Below are 26,135 nucleotides of genomic sequence, written 5' to 3' on the forward strand. Positions count from 1 at the left end.
GTTATTGTAGTCAGGTAATTTCAAATACTCTGATCAGCACCCACATTGATCTTTTTATAAACTTCCCATCTGACAAGTTAATTCTGACTAACTTAACAAGTCAAGCACTTATGTGGAGCTTATGGCCATAGCTCCAGTCATGCATGCATGAAATAGGATTTGTGTATGAAATATCTTCACACTGTATTTGCAAAATAAAAATAAACACAAAAAATCTAAATAAAAAGGTGTAAATCATGTCATCATGACCATGTGCATCACAGTCATATCAAACTGTCAAATTCAGGGAGAAAAATATATATTTTGTGAATACTTGACCAGCCTTGACTAAAGCATATATCTGCCTCTTCATTATTATTTAACTGTACAGAGAATTATGTTATTTCTTCCTGAAGTATTTATTTGACTAACTAAACATGCTTTTCCTCAATCAAAGCTTGATTTAAACATGAGGTCAATTAGGTATTAAAATCATAAATATCTGAATATTGTGTTAAATAAATGTAATAATGGCTTCACTTGAAATTGCCAACCACGATCCTGCTTCTACTGTCATTATTCAATTAATAGTCAACCCACAATTTACCAAGATTTAAAATTCTTTTCTTAAACGTACAATATGTAACTTTCTGTTGCTAGGGGTCTCTCAACCAAAACAATGGACGGTAAAACTGGACTTTTGATGACGTTGTAAAGTTGCGTGGAATTATGGGAGTTTTTAGTGTTAAACACCTTTGCTGCCGGTTAGAAAGCATCAGTTCACGGACGAGTTTACCCATTCAAGTTTATTTACGTTACGTTTAGTAACGTTTATTTATGTTATTGTAATAAAATAGCTGCAGTTTCCCCAACATAATTACGTTTTTCTTGATTAGATTTTTATTTGTAGCTGACCAGTTAGCTAGTGAGCCAGCAAGCTAACAGTAGCCAGCAGCTAAAACACAAAATATTTCACATATCGATGTCACCTTTTGAATGGTTTCAACACTGGGGCGGACAGGGTTTGTTGTAACGCTAGCTAGCTACTCAACGAGTCTGAGAGACGGGTGTGGGTGGGGATTGTCGGGGAAATCTCTGCGACAGTGAGCCAGGACGTTCGATGCCTGTTATGCAGCAGCAGAACATCTCCCAGCCGCCCGGAATTATCTCCCCTTCACTTTTCAGTAATCTTAACTTTTCGTTTTGGTGCTTAACCCACCTTTTGTCGGGTTAATTTAGCTAACCGTAAAGACAGCTAAACGCAAAGGGGGGAGAAATTCGGCACATACACCGGTAGCGCTACGGAGATGTAGCTAGCTACCGCTATGGATGGCCGCTGTTGTGACTCGGTGCTGGGTCTGATATAGTCCGTTTCCCGACGTTTAATTAAACTGCCGTTAGCGTCGTAAGCACCAGGCACTGGAGATAAGTTCTGGCCGGGTGGGTTGCTGTAATGAAAGTAGCTGGCTGATAGCTGACTGGGGGCTAACGGTAACTAGCTAGCTTTATGTCCCGGGGCTGTTGTCAGCTGTCATCCCGACTGAGTCTCTCTGCGCCGGGGGGAGTGAGACAGACAGACCGGGTTGTGCTACTTTGGCTAAATTAGCATTAGATTAATCGTCTATCTACAGCTAACGTTAATATTACTAGTGAAGTTATTCGTGGGTTAGCTCAGTCCTGTTAGCTGTGGTCGAAACAGTCATACTAAAAATAACTTTATTAGCGTGTTGAACGATGTTGTAACCTCATAATGTTACCCACAAAGCTTTAGCATCAACGTTAGCACATTGTAGTAACGTCAAGCTGGTATCGATATTGAACTTTCAAAATAGATAAGGTCTCTGTTGTATTACTGTGATAAAAAGTGGGATGTAATTAATCACAAAATGATGCTGTATGGCAAAAAGCAGTATTACGGTTACAAATATTTTTTTTCTGTGACATTGTATGATTTACAATTATTCCTGAACGTATCATCTTGGTGCCAGTGTTCTGACGGAAGTTAGAGTAACTGGAGGGTGAAAGGTTATATGACGGACGCCACTGACGGGCGACTAAAGGAAACGTGCCGTGTCTGAAAATAAAATAACAGATTTCTTTGGGTTTGACATTTGGTGGAAACATTTGGGATAGTGTAATAACACAACTCATAAAAATATATAACATAGGTATGGTCATTTTTAGACATTTTAAAGCAGAAATGTTACATATTGTACCTTTAAGGACATACATTACTGTAGATGAGGAGAACTCAAAGCTCCAACATGTCATCAAAGTAAGAAACACCTCAAACCAACAGAGCTGCACCTGTCGTTTAGGACGACAACTAGCGCTGGCAAAGAAATTAACACAAATCTTTTCAACTGGTGCTATTTCAAGTTCTGTATGCTTTGGGTCTAAACTGGTACATGCTGCTTCCAGTATGGGCACAGCCTCACAATCTGACTGACATCAACAAAAGTTGTAACCTTCCCCTTCTTGTTTAGCTTTTACTTATTACCAGATTAACTGCCAGTCATTATATGTTGTAAGTCATATTTACAACAGTACTACGTATTTACTCAAGTACATGGTTTAGCTTGCTTTAAGCTAAAGCTTTGTGTTGGTGGAGTTTTTTTTACTAGGAAGTAGAATCAACACAAGTAATACAGCAAGAAAGGCACAGTAAAACAGTCAAGCATCACTCAGCAAAGAGGGGACCAAGATTTAAAATTTCTGTCATGCTAAGTTTGCATGCATATTCTTGATCAGTAAAATTCTCAAAGGTGATTAATTATTGAGGTCTCTTTTGAACTGTATTTTTTTGTATATGAAGTGTATTTCAGTTTATCACACTTGCTTAATATTTGAGGCTAGGAGAGAAGAGGAGGAGACATACGGTGAGGTTAAAGCCTTGCACTTGTGCTCTGGATTCATCATGCTAACTAGTGCATGACTCAGTCCTAAACACAACAGCTGGTGGTCTGAAGAGCCCGAGGTAGAGCCCCAGGGTGCGAGATGACCAGCCCACTCATTTACCGGCAGCTTACACAGGGGACAGGAAACAGCAGGGTTCTGGGAGCAGGAGATGAGGCTGGCTTCTTTTCAGATTCTAGAAGCCTCCAGGAGCCAAAGAACAAGCCAAGAAGCATCACAATGGCAGATGTTTCATTTGACACATGACGAAATCCGAGGGCCCAAAAGATGTAAACACTGGACACAGGCCCAATAGCCCACCCATTTCAATAACCCTTTCCAAAATGCTTGCACCTCCTTTCCAACAGGCCTTAAATTGATAACACTAGAACTATGAAGGAGGGAGATATTCTTTCTCAAGCCTCATCAACATTCTTAGAATGACTTCAAACTGGCCCTCTCCTGACATTAAGGTTACATGAGCTTGTCACATTTGTCATGACGGCGAGGCTCCCTGGAGATGCACTATGTGGCCCCATTCAAGTCAGTGGTGTGAGCCAAGATGTCTTTTCCTGCAGGAATGTCATCAGTTATAAGGATAGGTAATTTAAAGGAACTGCTGGTTCACCCCCGCAGTTCTTCTTTAGTTCCAGATTAATTCCGATGTCGTTCTGAAGCACTTTGCAAGTCCTACGTCCAACATGCTTCATTACAAGCCAATTTTATAAAAAAGAAATACAATATGTGGCGCCATTATAAATTTTTTAGCAGTAGCTACAGAAGCTATTTTAATTCTTTTTATATCTCAATTTCAAAACCTTTTTTGCCTTCTTCTCACTCATATTGAGTTGTTAAATGCACATTTTAGCATATTTGCAGGAATCAATCATCATAAAATACATTAACATCAGTGTAAATTGGGCTCTGACAGATCACGGAGTAAAAAGGAACACAGGCCTAAACCGGAGTAAAAAAGGAAATGAGGCAACACAGGGTGAAAGAACATAGGGCAGACCTCTGACACATGCAGGAGTGTCATTATTATCCCCCACAACATTTCACTGCAAAGCCTATTATTTAATGTTATAATTAAAGCCCACAAATGTGACCTGAGGTTAAGATCAGCCCTCTAGATTTTTTGCATTAACATAAAGATAATACCAATCTCTAATTAGTCTCTCCACCTCAAAGCAGCAAACGAGATCACACTAAACTGGGTCATGAACTCATGTAATCAGTATAAATTTCCGAATTTATAACTAGACAACATCCTTTACTTGCATGTATTGTCCGGGCTAACAACTGCTGCTCTTTAAAAACACAATTTACTTCCAATCTGTGTTGCAAGGTCGGCAATGTGGTTTTCTATTGTCTTGTTACTTGGGGAGCGATTATCATCTGTTCACTTGAGAGATGCAGTCGTGCAGTTGGAACTCTCTTGTTACGCCCACTGCAACGCTGCTGTCATGAAATTCTTAAACTTAGTATATAGTACATAGTTTACTGATTGCACAATTTAAGTAAACATCATACTGAGCTGCCACAGAATATTAGGGTGAAATGTTTTTCCTGTTGTCCTTGCTGCAAATGTAATGGTGATCAAGTGCATATGACTTATACTGTAGCTGATGTATTAGAAATGAGAGAAACAGAAGTAACACAACTTTACACAGACAACTTACTGAGAGCACAAAGCTCTTCTTTTTCACTGAATATCTCCCAAACTGAACCCTCACTAAACCTCCAGTATTGCAGGGCAAAATATAGCACAAAAGCACCCACACACCATTAGAGCCAGAAATGTCTCAATCTACTGACTGAGTATGTTACATGCACACTGTATTCCAATTAAGATCCTTATTCTAGTTATGAAAATAGTCTGGTAAGGCCATATACTGTGCAAATAACTACCCCATTCATATTTCCCATTTACACACAAGCAATCATAGACAGCAGTTTCAGCAGATGCATTCAGATCTAGAGCGCCACCACATACGGTGTATAACTATGGTTCTATGAATCCTGGGTGACCACCAGAGAAGATTTGTAGTGACCAGATTTCAACCATCTCTGGCGGTCAAAAGAATAAAACAGAACTTTCCACTCAGCCTTTAACTGATTTTACATTCTAGGTAGGCCGCTACCTAGATTGGAGAGAAGAGGAGAAAATGAAGTGATTTTCTCTAGAAAAAAGGAAAAGAACTGTAGTTGGAAAGAAACTATGAACTGGAACCAGAATCAGTTGAGATTATAATTAATGTACTTGCTCAAAAAGGTTTAAATAGTGTTAAAGCTATAGTGCATAGTTTCTGTCTCCCCATGAGGAATTCTAAGTAACGACAACAAAACTGTCGGTGCATCCACATGATACAGCCTTCGGTGATCCACACAGTTGTTAGTAGCCAAGGAGGACACGGAGGATAAAAAAAAACATGATAGACTCTTCAGAAGAGATTTGCTCGATTTTCTGCGTGCTAAAGTCGCCGGACGACACCAGTTTCTAAATATAGCCATACTGAGAAATACAGGAGAGTGTTGTGTGGAGCTGATAGTCTTAATTAGCTTTGTAGCAACCCATTTGGCAATGGCTTGAATGTAACAGACCTTCATTAATATAAAAGGTTACGCACTAAAGCTTTAAAGGATAAGTCTGGTGACATACTACAAAATTTTTTTTTTAAAACAAATCACATAAAAATACTCCAACTAACAATTAACTTATGCCACTAAGAGGTATTAGCCTACGTAGCCAAAGCCTGATATAACTTATTCGCCAGTACCATAGAGCTCCATTGTTGTCCCAAAACCTTTAAAATGAGCCACATCTTTGACCATTGTAGTAGCATTGTAGTTTAATTGAGACAATTCCATATATGCAGGCTGATGATGTTAATGCTCAATAAGGCAACAAATCCATCATTGAAAATAGTCCCCAAAAAATACAGTATTGACTTCTGTTTGAGTACAGTTTGCTAAAATTACAGTGCCCAGCTGTTTTAAAGAAATTATTTTTCAGAATTCCAAAAGGTTTTGAAAATGAAAATACACACTGTAGCCTATATGTAATCTGCTTTAAATGATTTACGTCAGTAGGAATGAATGGCCGGGATTCAGAATGTATTGACAGAAAATCCCCAGCCTTATTCTTTACTACTCTTTACTAAATACACCACCACATCACCTTACATAAAGGTTGGCCTTATTTTTCAATTCCAACTGGTAAAAAGAAAGTTAAGTGTTTCAGTATGCAAATATTCAATTTTCTGCTTCATCTACACAGTGAAAAAAATTAGAACTATATTTAGAATCCTGAATGATGTTCACAAGCCTTAAAGTTAGCCATTGATGTACTGCTGTGGTTTTGTTCATACTAAAAAAAATTCTGCATGTTGGAGCATCTGCACTATTGATTTTGATACATCAAAAGCCCCCCCGTGGTCTCACAACAGTGAAACCACCTCAGAGGCCTTTCAGGGGTAGAGACGGTCTATGTTTCATCAACACAACAACAGTGTCATTGTCAAAATTTTAACGGCAATGCCATCACCGTTGTCTGCATCTGTTGACAGCGTCTGATGTTTCCATGACAATTTTGGAATGCATGTTTATCTGTGCTTAATGCTTGTTTACTTCCAAGTCTCTGAAGGGTGGCTTATTTAGCAAATCACCTCAGCCATGTGTACTAGTCTGTGTCTGAAAAACAAAAACAAAAGGTCCCCAGTGTAAAATGTATTTGCATCCTTGACACCTCGATATGACATACCCATGTGGGTATTCCCAAAAGCACTGTGTGGCACTCATCCCTCTGAGACTTATCATGGGTGTCAAGCTTGGGACTTCTATTCAGAGACTACCCTCCAGAGGCAAAAAGGTCTCTGTGGGCAAAAAGAAAGACCATAGCAATAAACACAACGCCTTGGTTCTCTACCATATATAATAAATAATGGTAGGAAAACCACACCCTCTTGGCTAGAGGGTGAGAATAGAAGTTATTAGCGTTGTCTGTGTAGTGAACAGTATGTATGGCTTTAGATCAACCCTAAAAAGGTCTCCTCTACATATGGCCTTTTTTGGTTTTCCATTATGGAAAAAAGTCCCTAGTATCTGCCAACAGGTACTTTTTTTTTTAGTATCACCTCCGTCGAGGTTCCAAGCGAGCTGCGGCGATACCAAAAGGTGACGTGAAAACCTGCAGACTACTGATTGGTCTGAGAGAATCATCACTTGCGTCATCATTGTTAGCGACAGACGGGGGTGTCCTGAACAAACCCGCCATTTTTAAATAGTTTAGCCAGCGGTGTTCTTTTTGCTGCCTCCAGCTTTGAAGGAAACTAAATTTGTCTCCTGGCTGTGGCGACAGACACACGCCAAGATTTAAAAACAACACACCTTCGACGTTCTGTGTGTGTGTGTCGTGTTAGGTCACGGCAGTTTCCTGCGGCGTCGCTATGACGACCAGCCATGCTCGCCTCACGCATGAGGCGGTACTAAATCTGCAATGGAAAATGGAAGACGGGGGCACCACGGCCGAGTTGAGCCGAGCAGAGCCGAGCCGAGTAGAGCTGGTACTAGCAGTAGGAAGGCCACCCTGTTATCATTAATACCCACCCACTATTCTCACATGTCAACAATGATGTGACAAAGTGACCTCCACCGCCCTCTACAAAATTCCTGGACCAACTAACAGAGAAATCCCAGGGGGAACACTTTTCCCAGTGGAGGAATACCACATGTAACTTTTCCTTCGGTTACCTCCTGCGGCAGTTTTTCTTTCACTAATGTATTAACGAGACGAGCAAAGTTGAATGCTTTTTCTCTTTTTGTAGAAACAAGTATAAAAAGGCAGCATGTAGCGATTCTTCTGTTCAACACAAACAGCGAGTCGGATCACTAATCCCTCAAACTCAGATGGATTACATCCTACCTGACTCCCTCCTTGTATCCCTCACAGAGTTACCGCTCAAGTCATGATTTCAACACACGGTTAGTCAAGTATGCTCTGCATGCCTATATGCTGTCTTTTACCGAGTAAGATTGTTTATTTTTTGCTTATTTTCTGTGCTCTCACTTCTAATCCCTCAACATACAATCACATCCATCCATAGACTTGCTGTTATTTTCTAGTTCCTCTCAAAGCTTGAGAGGGTAGTGATCCTTAATCCCACCCTCCATTACTGATTTAGGCCAGCAGTTGATTGAAAACTGAAAAAAGTGCTATCGCAGTCTCCTATGCTAGCCGGAGGCTTTTCACACTACTCAGAAAACACCATACATGGTGCTGAGGAAGGCTGCCAGGAAGCTTGCAGACCATATGCATTTTAGGCTTGAATGCCTGCAGAGGCATGACACATTCTTCACATCATGACAACTGTCAGATATTCTCATTTGCCAAATCTGACAAAAGGTAGAAAAGCACAGCTGGATGATTCACATTGAAACTCATTTGGATGTTCTATGCGTACAATCTGTCTCGCCCAATGAAAAACAAAACACTTTTGTCATTTCCTCCCACAATAGAGGTGCAAGCAAAAGAAAGATTGGGAAAGTGAGGCTAAACTGCTACACACACCCCCCACACACACACACTCACACACGCACACACACACCCACACACACACACTAATCTCCCTCACATCTCATTAACTGTTCTCTCTGAAGATGTATACAGACTGGCAAGAGACTTATTTCCAATTTGGCAGAGCCAAGAGCATCTTAATGGGCTTTGGAAAAAAATGCCCTACAGAACGTTTTATATGGATATTTGCTAGGCAAGGGCTTTTAGAGTGGTATTCCCACACTTTCACTAAAGGTCTTATGTCATTCCATTATTTAGTAATTAGGCATCTGGCACACATCTAAAATTATCTCCACATGTATTTTAAATAGGCCTTGCATATAAGGAATAATTAAATTAAATCTATGCAACAGACTATTGATTACATTATTTTGTGACAATGTGCAGAAATGTGACCAAAATGTTAACCATAGACTATCACCACATTTTCCGTTCTATATTGTGTCATTAAAAAATCCTGACGGATAGTATGTTTATGTGAGTGCAAAATACTAAATAGCTTCAAACCTGCTGATTCTTGCGATGGATTCTTGAGGGAACACAGCAATAATAAGTTGTGCTTACAGCTTTCATTATGACTATATTGTATCATCTCCTTGAATCCTTTGTAATTTCAACCAATTACATCTGAGGCCCTAAGACATTCATCAAATAGGGAACTAAATGGGCTTAAACCTGCTTTAAAAAAAACATACGAATACAACATTGTGTTGTTTTGTCTGTCCATAACAATCTTAAATTTAGATGTTAAGTGTTGTACGATGGTTTATTTCAGGAGCTACAGTGATGTATGTGTCAAAATAGCTCAAATGTTGATGGGTCCTATATATATCATGTGGGTCCTGACATTCATTTAAGTACAAACAGCAAAGACTTCTGATATGTGGGTTGTGTATAAGGGAATTGGCCTACTGCAACATACAGATCACAGTGATAAGCAGAGAGAGTTGCAGCTTCAGGAATTCACAAGGGAAAAATATGTTGGATTTTGTAACAGTTAATAACTGTTCAGTTAAAGAGACATCAAATAATATTCTTTAAAAGTGCTACCAATGAACCCCAAAGGTAATTGTTATTCTTTAGAAAGGAAATATACAGTAAGAGTTGCTCACTGCATTAATAGGAACTGCAGCACATCAAGGGATTTTGTTTCAAAGATGAAGCAAAGAGCTATGTCCACCCATGAGAATCCCGACCGCACTGTGTAAGTAGATGTTGATATTAACAGCAAAGCCTCGGAGCAAGAGCTCCCTGGCAGGGCCTGAGTGAAGCATTCAGGAGAAGTTGTATTTATGAACAAAGGGCTGACAATCAAGCAGCATTGTGTGCATGACACTATAACTAACGTCTGACAGAGGCACACAGGGGTGATCTGCACAAGCTGTATTGTTGGCTGACTGCTGTGTAAAACACCAGGCAGGCAATGGTTCATTGACAACACGGACACGAGAGCGGAGGAATCATAAGCTCGACCTGGTGGAGTTTAACGAAGCTGTCCACCAGCCAGTTCTAGACATTTTTCAGCAGTGTGTTTCAGCACCACCACTCTATCCTACCAACCTCCTCTTTGCAAAGAATACTGGCACTCTTCAGAGATACCTCTAACTGTAAGAAAACTAGTCTAACGCCAGTACGATTTTTCTCACTGGCCTCTACCTCCCACCACTCCCGTACTGTAAGCAACTGAGGCACTCAAGAGTCCTTAGGCAAAAAGAGAAAGTAGCACTTTTTAATCAATGAAGTGGGTAGTATGGTTAACCTCTAACCGGGTCCGCCAACTGAGCAATTACATTATGTCTGCATCGGTACTAAAGAGTTATCTCAATCCCAGAATACAACTATGGATGATGACAATTTGCCAAGCACAGCAACAAGTATGACAGAAGTGTTATACTGATAAGCGTGCATTACATCTCTTTATGGGTGAAACCACATACGTAAATCTGACTGTCTCCGAGGCAACACTAATGTTTCTGCTTTCAATCTCTGTAACAATTGTAATTGTGAGAAGTTATTATTAGCCCAGCCACTGCGTCCCTGAAAAAACAACTACATATATTCTAATCTATTGTGTAGTTATATATGGAATAGAAAGCATAGCAAAATATATTTTCCCACAAGAACTTTACAGATTTTGATTAAAAAAAAAAGAGTAAAAGCCATAAAGATATGCCCTCACCTCCTGTTGTAATCTTTGAAACATCAATTTGGGGGTTCTGCTCCGATGGTTTACCAGGTTCTTTATGTTCTGGATAACTTTTATGACTCTGGAGCCCAAGAGACCCATTCAAACACTGCTGTAATATTTCAATAATGGATGGCCTGCAGAATTTAGATAGTAGCTGTGTAAATGTGCTTATTCAAAAAGGGTCTGACCAAAATAAAAAAAATAAACTTCTATTCAGAATGCCACCAACAAACTACATATTTATTTAAGTTTTATGAGATTTTTGTTTAATTAAAGTTAAAGTGTGGATTCAATCATTAGCCTATTGTATTTTCATATGCAAAAAACTAACATCTTAACACATCTGTGTTTGTCACCTCTTAAATAATGTAGCTCAGCTTGTCGGTGGCTGTCAAAATAATTAGCTTATGCAAATGTGAGCTTACACCCTGAGGTAGCCACCTCTGCATAAGTATTTTACACCTGTGTGTTTAGTATCTAAAGGCATAGCATGACATGGCAAACGATGGAGGGATGAGCGCTAATGCTGCACATGCAGCCACACATTTGTATTAGCATAGCTTATCAGGGGTAATTGACTGCTTTCTACTATCCCATCTCCTGAGGCCTAGATCTAACTTCTGTTGTATTTACTGTATGTAAAGGTTATTTGGAGACAACAAAATCCAATTACACACAGTGTACTGGCTGTACATGAATTGGAATTGGGATTTGATCACAGCTCCATAAAACATCTTGATCTATAATGTGGCCAACAGAACTCTGTCTTTGACTTTAACTTGCTAATGTTCCAAGTAAATGAGAAATGGTACATGACATAAAATAATAAATACTGAAAACTCTCAGACTGTTCTCGTGAACTATTCGTACATAGCTATGAAAAGTAATGCACTGTAATGTGTATGGATTCCATGTATTTATTACCTTAAGCCCCAGAACTCTACATAATCTAATACAAGTATGTCCAAGTATTTCCTAATCATTTATAAAACATCATCTGACACGTTCTGCATTCTTGTTGTGGTAAATGGAACCCATTCAGTGCTCCGGGGAGGTGGAGGCCAACAAAAACTCTGTAGTCAAATACTGGAAAACTACATGATTTTAACTCCTACGACAACTGTTAAAATAAATAAAAACAGCTGCACAGATGAATTCCAAGATTCTGTCTCAGGATACATTAAAAAAATCAAATGGGTTAATAAATAATCCAAACATAAAGCATTTAACAAAAAATTGAAAAATGAACCATGTTCAGGTTTCAATATAAGATATGTCTGAATGAATCAGCCGAGTTGTATTACTATTGTAATCCTCACATAGTTAGGGCAAGTTCACATACTTGGATCGACTGTACAAAGCTGCGTCTAATCACAAACCATCACTTTACAACACTGATGACAAAAAGGAACAGGGGGCAACATCAGAAGCCACCATCTCTGTCTAGCTTCCTGTGTTTTGTCATATCAGAAACAAATAATGAAAATAAAACTAAAACAGCACTGCATTACTACTTTTAGAAGCTTATAGTGTTTAATAAAAATACTCTGCACATTAATTATTCTAAATACAGTGTCTGGTCTTTTTATTTGAGAGGTCTGCTGGAAATTTCTCCTTGAGTTGATGCTGAATATATGTTGCTACCGGAGCAGAATAAATGTGGGGGAAAAAAGTTTTCCTTTTTGCTTTTACATATTTACTGCAGCTTCTGATGCAGATTTTCCTGGTAAATACCAACTTCTGTATTTTCTAAATATACAAATTGTCCTATTTTTGTCTGCATTTTAGCGACTCAATAGCGCCATATAGATTTATAATTCCTAGATTAAATTGTTTTGGATTTATAAGTAATGTAGGGATCCCTCACACACAGACTTACACACATCTGTTCAATCGGTGACAAAACTATCATTTTCCCATCCAGCCAAAACCCTGTTTAAAGCAAATAAGGCGGCTCTATGATCATTACTGCCTGACACTGCCAATTACCAATACAGTATCTCTATTTTGTCTGTAAGAGGCAAAAGAGGGATTAACTTCAGGCCTCTCTGCTTCCACTCTTCCCTCTCATGAAGCTGACTATGTTTACTGACTAATCTCCTTTCCTGCTTTGACCATAAATGTGATTACCACCACACAAGAGATAATAAAACCCCATATCTCTGCTGTACCAAGGCACATGAATTAAAACCTAAGCTGTAGCCTTGAGGAATATCGAAAAGAAGAAGAAGAAAAGAAACCCTCAGCAAAAAGAGTTTTTCATGCTGAGTGCATACAGCCCCCTACTGGTAAACAGCATTCACTATTTAGCCAAGTACAACACAACAAGCGTCCATGATCTTCTGTTGAATGTGAGCAACAGGTATGCAGCTACTGTACTTTCAAAACATATCTTCTGGTGTTCCACTGTTGCAAAGTCAATCTTTCACTGTCTCCATTTCACCAGCTCTATTTATTAATGATCTCACATTTGGGCACAAGTAAATTACATACAGAAGTGTCACATGTGAGTCTTGGGCTGTTAGTTCTGGTGAGAAATGGGTAATCTATCAATGTATAACCTGTGGGTGAAGTCACCTGTATGAGGAGAGGAACACTTCTCTGTAACGGTCCCAATGCTAAAACAGGTCAAAGGTAACATGTGGGTTTTACCTGTGTCAATGTAAATCTAGTTTTTGTGCTATTACCTATTTCATTTTGGCCTAGAACATGTAAAAGCTAAAACACCTGGAACGTTTAACTATAGAGGGATGGATAGACGGATACTTATTGAGCAACATGACAGGTGGATCATTTTAGCTGTAGTCTGGATTTTAAATCCAGTGATTGGTGTCTACTCACTGGAAGATAATGAATGAAATGCAGCTTGCTGCGATTCCTCGCGCAATGTGGACACAGAGAGAATCATACTGGTCTTTAAATAGCAACAAAAATACATACATAGTTCGAACTCTACTGCAATCACATGTCTTTCATTTATCAAAATACTTGCAAAAAGCCTAACAAACATACAGACTGCATGGATTCAATTCAGACAAATGCTACAAAGTCTACCATGGAACGTGGCATGTTGCAAAAACAGACTTTTGACTCGTTTTGGATATTCTGATAAAAGGGATGAAGGGATGTTGGTAACAGGGCGAGTTAAATGCTTAAAGGTTGGAGGGAGATCGGAGATCACATAGTTCAGGTTGTGTGTGGCGATCACCATCCAATTGTTTAATGATTTATCAATTACCTGATATTTCCTGATGAGGCACATTGACGATGCTGAATCCTTTAGCGTTATAAGCTTGCCTAGTCTCGCTACAGCTCCGCGCTTTGCTTTCACCAGCAGATGACAGGGACAGCATCGACAGAGTACATAAGGCGACTTGCAGTCTCCACATCGCATACATCAGTGAAATCCTTGATACTGTTTCACAGGGAAATACGAGCTCCGTCGGAAAAAGAACCAAAAAAAATCCCAAAAGAGCTGATAAAAAAAAATGTCTCCAGTGAACAGGGTATCAGATGTTCATTAAAACAAAAAGGAAAGAAGAAGAAAAAAAAAGGAAAATCTCTCCTCACTTTAGATACTGGTACGTCCACCTCATTGCAAAAGCTAAGTCTCTTCCACCTCGAAAAATATATAAGACCCTGACGAGTCCGATTGCTCCCAGCTTGGACGAATCCGTTTGAAGAAGACAGTTGCTACCTGGCGCTCTCTGTGCAAACAACTTCTCCCGCACACACAGCAGCCCTGTGCTCGTGTCGGTGTGAGGAAAGCAAAATGCAACGGAGACACGCCGCACGGCGAGCAGAGCGCACAAGGGCAGGGCAAAACATGGAGTGGAGTGGCTGCTGCGACTTGAGCTGCTCGCATCCAGGGGCGCGCACTGTCCTCTGCCTTTATGCATCCTTGGTAATGCGCACCACAGCAGTAGCACATTACACACATGTGTAGACACATGTTGGTGGAGGCGCGGGGACCTGGAGGTGGTGTAGGCGGAGTAAACCTACACATTGAACCGAATATATTTCTTTTATTTTAGTTCACAAACTCACAAAACCACAGCTGACTGCTCACTGTATTTTGATGATAAAAGCCTATGGAAGTAATATGATAAAGGCTATCAAATTAAGCTAGAACACCCAGAGCCTTTTTTTTTTACACACACACACACACACACACACACACACACACACACACACACACACACACACACACACACACAGTACCACTCATCTATCAATTATGTGCAACCTTCCCTATTTTGATATAATGTTTTACTTAAGTTAATTTTAGGTCAGATTCTGACAATTAGACAGTGAGCTCCAGTGTAAAATGTCCTTCTTCTTCTTCTTGCCTAACTGCCTACTGTTGCCTGCAGAGGTCTTTGTCGGTCCTATATTTATGAAAATGATTTGACCTAATTTAACTTCATCAGCCACAACTAATACATTACCTATGTCAGCACAGAAGTGGCTCATCACACTTTAACATCAATGTACGTCATGATTAAAACAAGTAGGCTATCTTAACAAAGATAAAACTTTGTGGGAAGAAGAAGTTGTCTTGTTGAAGAAAACGAGAGATGTTCTCCTGAGAGTATAAAAGTAGACTGCATCTCACAATATAAAGTACAAACACTCCCACTGTGTGTTTTTGTGGTGTTGGAAGCTACATCTGGCTTGTTAAAATAAACTTTAAAATCCACTGTAAAAGTGCAATTAGCCATGATTCAGGGTTGTGAAGTGTAGAGGGAAAATGTTGCCAGTGCTAAATGGATGAGCAAATGCTAAGAAAGTGATCACATCTTAATTCCTTTAGGGCTAATACATTACGAAATGTTGCTCTATGCAACATGAGATTCTAATCAGTTCAGTTTGTGGACACTGTAAAGGATGCTGTGACACCGTCAATCAAAATGGCTGATAAGACCTTCAGTATCTATAGAAAGACAGAACTGCCCCAGTGAAAAAGAGTAATTCTTTGTATCTCAATTCAAGTACTTTGACATTTTAGCCCTAGACAGAGCAAGAGAAAGAAACGGGGTGATGCCCTGAAGATGTTGTAATTGTACATTGGTTGGTGTCTTATACCCCTACACCACCAGAGCATCCCAGTATCTCACTAGAACTATAAAATATATGGCATCATAATTGCTTTAGGCACATTTTTTTCATGTACATGGTACTTAATTGTCAGCAGCAAGTGTAGTAATGTGAGTTCAGCTGCATACAGTTCCTTCACCAAATGCGGCCAATGGCTAAAACTAATTAAGGGCGCTATAGAGCCGGGTACAGAGCACCATGGGCTGCCGGTGGTTTCGTCTGAGATTACAGTTAAGTTTAGGCAAGAAAAAGTGAGCATTATGCAGTGACGAAAGTCAAGTTTAGGCACCAAAACGACTAGTTAAGTTTAGGAAAAAGGCCGTGGTTTGGATTGAAACACTCCCAAGGAACACGCGTTTCCTGGGTGAAAGTCTTTTGTTTTCCTCGGGAAGCGAACCCCACTCCCTGGCTAGAAAATCCTGTGATTTTTTGCCCACACATCCACCCTGACCGTCTCCTTATGCAGCCAGCCACATTGTTATACAGTAGCAGTCAATGTGGTGCATACAGCAACTTATGGTTCATGAGAACAGGCTGGGAAATGTAATCAAAATCATTAGCGATACCTAGCCCTATACATTGTAAAAAATAATCCTCAAATGCCATTGAATAAAGGCTGTAACCTACAAAATTTTAATTTTTTAATGACATGTAGTCCAGTTTTAATGGAGGGCTAGATGTATTTTCTGTTCTGTTGTGTGTTATTGTTCCAACAATAAACTGAGACTTTGGGAAAAAGGGTAAGTAGAATCCAAAATCCACTATTTAATAAAACAAATTTTGGTGAGCAACCAATGGTGAGCTGGTACCCTGCTGATCTCTTGCTATTTTGGCACTTTTACATTGTTTTGGATTAGTGCCAAACAATGCATTTCTTTTGATTTAGACATCAGGGAGTCTGATGATTTAGCATGCAAGTAATACATGTTGGGTTTAATTAGATTCTACACACAGCACTGTCACAACTACGCTGTAGCGGTCATTTATAAGTTTATGTTATTATTTCCCAAAGTCTGTGCCATAACCAATTTCAAACTAGTGTTTTGAGACTTTGTACGGTGGCTGACAGTGGCAAACGCACTGCAACTCAAAAAAATACATGCAAATAGACAAAACACAAGCAAATTAAGAAAACATCTTCATCAGTTTGACAACATATGCACAGCATTTAGCAAACACGCTGCAAATACACACAACACAACCAAATACACAAACGTGCTGCAAATACACAAACCATGCAAAATGAAAAGCACACAAACCCCGAAAACAAATGCAACAGAAAAACACTGCATCCAGTTTAGTTTGTCCAGGCCTCTAGGGGGAGCACTAAGTGGAACAGCTTGATTTTCGACCTCACGGAGAGAGAGATAGAGATAGAGAGAGAGAGAGAGAGAGAGAGAGAGAGAGAGAGAGAGAGAGAGAGAGAGAGAGAGAGAGAGAGCAGATGAGAGGTTTGTTTTGGAAACGGGAAGAAAAGAGTCGTAAAGAGGCGACATAAAAGAAAAGAAGAGGCGACATAAAAAGGTGCATATTCATTTTTACGTTATAAAAGAGCAACAGGTTTACGTAGCTACTGTGTTAGAGACTGACTTCTACAAGAGCTTGCTAGCTAACACTAGTTAAAAGCCCATATAAGTTAAACACTTAAAAATTAGGAAGGCTAAATATTATGTTTGACATAACCTCACCTCCGTTGTGTAAACTGGATGCATTTGTTTTTCAGGGTTTGTGTGCGCGTTTCTGTATTTGGTTATGTTATGCCCTCCTTCGTACTTCCGCTCAATTTTCATTTTCCTTCAGTACTCTGTCTGGGTTTGAGGTATATTCGCGGCTTTTCTCCGGTCAAATCTTTACCGGTCCAATCAGCGAACAGAGGGAGTGGCTGAGAACGATGACACTGAGGTTGTGTGCTAGTTTGAGTTGTAGTTTCGTAATGGCGGTGGAGAAAGATGCGAGCGGAGAAAGATGCGAGCGGAGAAAGATGCGAGCGGAGAAAGATGCGAGCGGAGAAAGATGCGAGCGGAGAAAGATGCGAGCAAAGCCATTCGGTCCGTTGTGGCAAGAACAATCTTTGCTGAGTTTTGGTGGTGGCCATGATGTTGTGGGTTCGGAAAAAGTTAGATTTTTCAGCCCGCTCCGTTAGTCGTGAAGGTTTTGGCTAAGGCGAATGCTAGCGATGCTAAGCCGACGTCACGACCAAACATTAACGATTGGTTATGGCAGATCCAGAGTGTCTCTGGGCAGATCCAATAGTTTTAAACTTCAACAGAGTACCCGCCTTCAAGGAAGTTAACACTTGTCAATGGAGAGTGGAAATGAAATGTACGAGAGTCTGGTAGGACCAGGCTATGTATTTGCAGCATGTTTGCTAAATGCTGTGCATGTGTTGTCAAATTAATGAAGATGTTTTCTTAATTTGCTTGTGTTTTGTCTATTTGCATGTGTTTTCTTAAGTTGCAGTGCATTTATCTCTCTCTCTCTCTCTCTCTCTCTCTCTAGCCAATTCTATAAGATTTATAATAGGTCTTGATTTTACAAAAAAAATCAAAGCAGGGACTATGAATAACTGTGCTCTGGTTATCATTATTTGTCATGTATTTGAGAATATGTAGTTTAATGTTAAGAGAACCCTTTTAAATGAAAGATGTTACATAACATAATAAAATATCTACTTTATTGTAGATTAAATAATCAGATACAGAGAAAGCACAAAATGATGTGTAAAAATGACCTCTGTTTTGAAAATGATATTGGATATATCACAAAACAAAAGGTCTCCGTGGGCCTGAATCAGACAGATATTATCCTCTGTGTCTGATCTGGACATTATCTCGGTGCTGCTGAGGAAGACAGACTCAGTCATTTGTGTGATTTAAATGAAATGGAAAATGAAATTAATTTTGCTTCACATACTTCTTTTAATTCAAGGCCTTTGTTTAATAAGATTAGGAGGGAAATCAGTTTTTGTCTACGGAGGACTGTGAGGAGCAGCAGTGACTAGAAAGAAAACATGATGATTATTAAGAGATGGCTCAGGAACTTTCTTTTCTTCTTTTGAACAATTGCGACTAAATTCATTTCTCTATTTTCTATATGTATGAAGTTACTGTCAATATAGTTTAACTTGTGACAAAAATGAACTAATGAATAAATTAAATTATATCAAATTAAATTAAATATAACAAAGTTAGTTAAGAAAAATAAATAAACATTTGCAAAATGACAGCATGTCCCCACAACCCAATAATAAAGTATATGTCTATATATAAATTTTGGGGAAAGAAAATTAACCAAAAAAGTAAAATTAAAAGCTTTTTTCACAATGTGCATTCACGTTTTACAAAAAGTGATAGATGGTCTATGAGAGGGGCCTATAATGACTATAATACCTGTTTTTATAGATGTAACGAGACAGCCAACTCACAATTCGAAACAAATCACAATTTAAGTTCATGATACGATTTACTAATGATTTTTTTTAACACAATGAGCTGCAGACAAATATTCCTTTCTTTATATAAACTGTCCAAAACGACATGTGTCTTTTCAAAAGTGCAACTAAAATTATATTTTACCTTAAATAGATAGAAATCCCAAATATAAATAACTGAATAAAGAAAGAAAATCTCTTCAAATAAATAAACTAAGAAGACGTACTGTCAAGCAAGTGAAGTCAAAAGTTGATTACGCCCTAGGCCGTTTAAAAATTGCATCGCACGGTTGTTATATTTACACATTTATATCGGATTTTAATTGATTAATGACGCCTCTTTACATCCCTACCTGTTTTTATATGGTTTTTGTTTGAACGATCAACCCACATATATTTTCCTTCATGGCAGTCAAGGTGTCTTATCGCTGTTTTTGGGCTCTATTAAATTACCTATATTCTATTTAGGAAGGCGATGCCAGTAAGGCATGGAAGTCCAAGATCAAATGTGATTTCCCCATTCACCATTGGTTTCATCTGCAGAGCACTGTAACAATCCTACTCAGCTAATAAGCCCTTGCTAATGAGGCCTAGAGATGATGGCCAGAAGGTGATCCTGCTAGTGGATCGATAGCTCACAACGAGGAGTCAGCATGAGGTTCATCATGACTCATACTCCAGTGCACCACGGGGACAACTGAGCTTTCACTATGCAGGCTTGCTGCTTCACAAAACAGTGTTAATTATCAGAAATTTGATTTCACATTTTCATGGGATTTTAATGATCCAACGTTTTATTTTAACTTTGAGTCCATAGCAAGACAGAGAGATAGACCTAAAGATAGATCGACCAATCGATCAAAATCAATAAATAGAGGATCTATACACGAGCCACTAAGAGGACAAACAGCTGACTGACGTCATTATCTTAAACTGTGGATGGATGGATGAATGGATGGATACAGACATCTCACTGATGGATCTACATGGATCTAACAAGAAAAGGAGCATTTGAATCATGCCCTTAGCCAGAGATTAAGAGGAAACAAAACCATCTATGGCCAATTCTTACTTAACAAGTTACTTACTTACTCAACAGAAAGCATTAGCATAAAACGCACAACTCATTGTAGTTAAGGAAACAAGCCAACAATTGAATACCAGTGTTTACAGTTTTAAAAATCACTACATGGTTTATATACTGTGGCATGCAATGTCAAAGCTTGTATATGAGGTACACTGTAAGCAGAGGAAGAATAAGGTCACTTTGTTCACATTAGCACAGCAAGCAAGGAGATGAATAATTAATCATGTACTTATAATTCATGGACGTTTAAGACAAATACTGTATGTGCAACTCTTTTTTTCAGATAGAAGACCTTGGCTTTTTGATGCCTGTACTGAAAACAGAAATACCAGAGCAAACAAAGCGATGCAAGGTTGAGAATACACACATAGATGTTTTTTGTTTTGTTTTTCCATTAGGCAATACCTTTAATGTTAAAACACATTAAAACATAGCTATTTAAAAAAAGGGGTTGTGCCACTTATTGTATGTTCATGAGTGTTAACATGTGTGCATGTTTCAAACTAAAGAAACCCTTTGGTGTTAATGCCATGAAAAAGCATGCGTGTTGGGACAAATATTATCCATCCATCCATCTCTATATTTTACTCCACTTATCCAAGAATGTGTCACGGTAGCAGGGGACTAAACAGAGTAGCCTAGTCATCCTTTTCCCCAGCCAATGTCATGCAGCTTCTCCTAGGATATATCTGCATTCCCAGACCCTGTAATCCTGGATATAATATATCTCTGGCACGTCCCAGGGCCTCCATCCTGTTCAATATGCCTGGAATATCTCCACATGGAGGAGTCATTGAGACATCCTAATCATATGCCCAAATCACCTTAACAGGCTCTTTTTAAACTCACAGAGCAGCAGTTCAGGCTCCTCATCCTACCTTTACAGTCAAACCAAGATACTCTGCCAGGAGAATCTTATCTTTTCAGGCACACAAACCAAAGTAGAAAAGACACATTTAGTCAAAAAAACCCTAAAAAACATTTTCTAGTTCTTTACTTTTATCACATCTCATACAATGGCCTTAATTGTGTAATTGATTTAGTGCTATTCTTCTGTTGTTGAAGGGGATGCATCATTGAGTTTAGCAGCAGAACTTTTAAAAAGTAAATGATTTCCAATAGTATAATTTAAAGGTGTATCCCAACTCAGCCATAAGGCCTGTCTGAGAGTGCAATGAGTAACATAAACAGGGGGGGAAGTATAGTAAGAGGAGAAATGTCATAAATTCAATACATTTCAATTCAATCATCCATCACCACTGGTGACCACAAAAGGTGATTACAATGTTGCGCCAGTGTACTCAACACCATATAATGCCTTATTGTAATTGGTTGTTCTTTAAATGCAGATCATAGCAACAGTTGCATTGTGAGAATCTGGTCACTAAATTATTTTCTTTTTTTAAGAAAACTGTCTTTAGTCACCAAAGCTCCAAATTGTTGCGGTATGAATGCCAGGTACGTACGCATTTTTTTTCACCAGTATACATAAATATATTCTCACCATAATGTATATTACATTTACATTAAACAATACACATGAATTTTATAGTAGTAATGCCTGGAAAAAAGTATTGTACACTGATGAATGAAAAGGTATCTTAAGAGAATCAAACACATTACAAGACGTCTGCACTGGCTAATGATTTCGATGTGAAGACACAATCAATAAAGTGAATGCTGGCTCAAATGTTAAATCACAGTATGCCCATCCCTTAATCATTTTCGCACAACATGGAAAAGGTCATGTCAGAGCAGCATCAATCCATTGTTGACAGGCATTATGTAGAATAAACAAGCAGACCAGAATCACCTATTAGTTCAACACCTTTCTTAGTTTTGGGTTCGGCTTTGGTTGAGATCACCAGACATATGAACTGAATATGCTTTGTATTTAAAAATGTAGTTAGTCAAATCAAATGTGCCATTTTAACATGCAGCGGTGTCAGGGCAACTTTGTTTCCTCTGATCCACAACACTTCATATTCTCTGATAACCATTTAAATCTTGGTAATTTATTCAAATTGTTGCAACGTGAGCCACTTTTATGTATCATAAATTCTAAATAGTTTCAGGTGGTTGTTTTCCTGGGATAAAAATTGTTTTGAGCTAATTAATAATGTCCTATGGCTTACTAATTAAGGATCTGTATCTTATTCTAAATAAGGTCTGATAAATTACACAGTGTGGCTGAGGATGATAATTAATCATCGTAACATCAAAATTAGTTGCCTAATATGTGAGCTAATGTTCTGTGTTTCTTGTGTCAAGCAGACCAACATTGTCCCTATCCCAAAAAAGACCAAAACCCTCTGCCTGAACAACTCACGCCCAACAGCACTCACCTACACCATCATGAAGTGCTTTGAGCGGTTAGTCAAATCCTCCCTGACTCACTGGACCAACTGCAATTAGCATACAGACCAAATAGATCTATGGCTATGCCATCAGTCTCGCCCTCCACATAGCCCTCTCCCACCTGGACCAGAGGAACATGTATTTAAAAATGCTGTTCATTGACTACAGTTCAGCATTCAACACCATTATGCCCCCCAAGCTTGACAACAAGCTTACAGACCTGGGGCTCAACATCGCCCTCTGTGATTGAATAAGCTTGCTGATGGGCAGGCCCCATGCTGTGAAGAGAGAGGCCTCACCACTACACCGGAGCACCCCAGGGCTGCATGCTCAGCCCTCTTCTTTACTCCCTGCTAACGCACAACTGCGTGGCTACACACAGCTCCAACACAGTCTATAAGTCTGCTGCCGGCAAAACTATCACTGGCCTAATCACCAATGGCAGCCTACAGAGAGGACGTCAGAACCCTGACATCTTGGTGCCAGGACAATCACAATGTAAATGTCAGCAAAACTAAAATGGGTTGATTGTGGAGTACAGGAAATGACAGCAAGAACATACCCCCAACTCTATCATCAGGACTTTGGTGGAGAGAGTCAACAGCTTCAGGTTTCTCAGGGTTCACATCAGCGAGGACAGCAAGACAGCTGCTCTTCTTCTTCACAGGCTGAGGAGGTTCAACATGGACTCCAGGATACTCTGTGACTTCTACAGGTGCACCACAGAGTAGTTTGAGGACCCCCTATGAAAACGAGATGGTGCATCTCAAGGGCTTTATCCTCTAATTCATTTATTTTTTATTTTTATAAAATACATAAATAAATACCCTGACCGGCTGCATCCCAGCCTTGTATGGCAGTTGCTCCACCCTCAATCGCAAGGCTTTACAGAGGGTGGTTAAAACTGCAGAGCACATCACCAGGACGGAGCTGCCATTTAGGAGGACCTCTACACCAAATGATGTAAGAAGAAAGCCAAATCATCCCAGTCAACTGTTTTGCCTAGTGCCGTCTGGCAGACGGTCCCTCACCACCAGGCTCAGAGACAGCTTCATCCTCCAGGCCATAAGACTCCTGAGCACTTAACCATCGCTTTAACCTTTATATACTTTACTTACTGTTAGACAAACTGTTTACACTGCTGTGTATATATATTTATTACTTCTCATTATGCATACACATTTACTACATTCCTGTTCAGATTCAGTTTATTAATTAGCAGAAACAGTCTACACATATTGATATTACTTTATTTATATTTTATTTATGTTTATATGTTAGCCCTATATTGTAACTTGCACTATAAGGTGTCTTAGATGCTGACTTTGCAATTACTTGCCTGATTTTCTTTTTTTATAGATATTTAATGAGCATTGTTGGAGGGTGCCTCAGGCCTCAGATTTCCATTGCCAACAACTTGCTTCTCTGTAATTGTTGCGCACGTGATAAGAATAAAAGACCTGAACTTGTAGGACTTGATGATGACATGATGTGCATTTTTTTGGTGCACCCAAAGAAGTTTTAGCCAGTGCCAAAGGAAAATCATCAGTGCCAAAATGTCTTTGACTTTCAGCAGTCAACTTCCCTCTCATCCACAGCTGCTTTACACATGCAGCTGGTGCTTAGCTGCATTGTTTTAACTGGACTTGAACGCTTTGCTGTGAAGCTAGCAATAATGTGTCCTCAGTTTAACTGCTCAATCAGGCTGTACCGTCTAATATAGTGGCATCAGTATTAAATTGAAAGTTTCATATACTAGTTGCGTAAAATAGCAGTCCACTTCCATGTTTTTGTACAGTTGGTTTTCACACCTGATGCGAACCATACGGGAGTACGCATGAGCTGTAGATTGTATTTATAAATATTATTCATTATATATATATATATATATATATATATATATATATATATATATATATATAGGGAGGATGGATGGTGAAAAAAAGTTAGTCAAGGACTGGGACCCACTCAAAGTGTGTGGTTCTGCTGCATTGATTTTAATCCTGGAGTACTCTTTTAAAGACCTTGAGAAACATTAAACACAAAGGATAGAAAACTACAACTCAAACAACACTTTATTCATGTCAAACTGCATTCACAGTAGCAGAAAAACTTAATATTTAACTTATAATATAACAACAACAAAAATGACACACTGTCAGATTTGCAAGCAACATATGACTGCTCTCATATCTGTAATGTAAAAACTTCAGTATGTTTACCTCCAGGAGATCTTCACTGCAAAGCTAACGCAGTAGTACAATTACCATGGTAACCACTGACATGTCTGACAAACAGGTGTTTCAAATGGAACTGGTAAATGTTTTAAGTTGGAAAGGGAAAAAATACACACTGATGTGAATAGATTGTGCTGAGTGTTGTCTGAATACTGGGGTCCCAAAATGAGATAAGACCCATTATAATTTATTGCTTAAAAGATAGGTTTTGGATTTTTCAAGTCTATCTTAACACTGTACTCACATGCTACTGTATATGCACGATAAAAGACTTGTTGGTTGTTGTAATCATTCCTCCTGTCCATGCTGGCTGTGAAGCATCACCTCTGTAGAGCGACTTCACTGTGAGAAATGGAAGAAATGGGGGTCAAATCCAGAGTCAATGCCGCTTCAGCAGTCTAAGTTAGCAAATACAAGAGGGCTTTCTTTGTCCTGTTGCCCTTCTCAAAGACATTAAGTCTTGGAATAATCAGGATACCCAAATAATTAATGAATGCATTATGAAAAGAAAAAATCCATCCTGCTGTACTGTTCTGCTTTAGTACAGAAGATAGACAGTCAGTCTGTTTTTGCCTGGTACGAAGCAAGAATTTGCTGTTTGCGCCACTTTGTACCACAGGGATTCAAGTGGCTGCCAAGGCAGTTTAAGGCTGTAATAATAATGATATGTATCCTTTTTGTATGAAATACTGCATTACTGTGGGGGTAAAATAGGGATGGTAAAAGTTGGAAGTTTTGTTTTCATAGAGAGGTTTTGTTTTTGTTTTTCAGCATACATCTTGTGCTGTGGATACCAAGCGGTAGGCTGACTTTTAGTGCAGTTGAGTGCATTAAAGTCAAAGCAATAACAACCGTATTAAAAACCTAACTACATGCTAAATGTGTGGCAGAGAAACTGAGCAAAATCAAAGGTGAATACTAGCATTGCAGCTTTATTGCAAATTGCCTGTGAAGAGGTGAGCACAGACAATCTACTTGCTTCTCCGACGCCTGATGTGAGCTTTAAAGATGCCAGCCACCACAGGATAGATCCTGTTTCAGGGAAGACAGCTCATCAAGATGAGTGACAAGTGTGGGGGTAGGAATTTGACCAACTGAGGTGGAGGCATGCATGGCTAACAACACACTTCATGCCTCAAAGGCGAAAGTTGCATTTGGTAGGTTAAAATCGGAGATTGTTTTTTGCCCGATCAGAAGTTTGTAAATTCTTGTTTTCACAAAACCAGTGGAGAATGGTTTTAAACATGAACACACACACATATACACACACACACACTAAACATGAACAC

The 26,135-nt window shown here is 39.1% G+C and overlaps 1 protein-coding gene across 1 annotated transcript in view; it reads right to left on the reverse strand.

Moving 5' to 3' along the window:
- Nucleotides 1-14,494, reverse strand: part of gpc6a (glypican 6a) — a 159,843-nt gene extending 145,349 nt beyond the window's left edge. Inside the window, exon 1 of the mRNA XM_028584269.1 lies at nt 13,876-14,494. Coding sequence (XP_028440070.1) covers nt 13,876-14,035 — 160 coding nt within the window. The 5' untranslated portion in view covers nt 14,036-14,494. The remainder of the gene's footprint in view (nt 1-13,875) is intronic.
- Between the last annotated feature and the right edge of the window lie 11,641 nt (nt 14,495-26,135).

Source organism: Perca flavescens, chromosome 1 (genome assembly GCF_004354835.1).
Source record: "Perca flavescens isolate YP-PL-M2 chromosome 1, PFLA_1.0, whole genome shotgun sequence".
Classification (NCBI taxonomy): domain Eukaryota; kingdom Metazoa; phylum Chordata; class Actinopteri; order Perciformes; family Percidae; genus Perca; species Perca flavescens.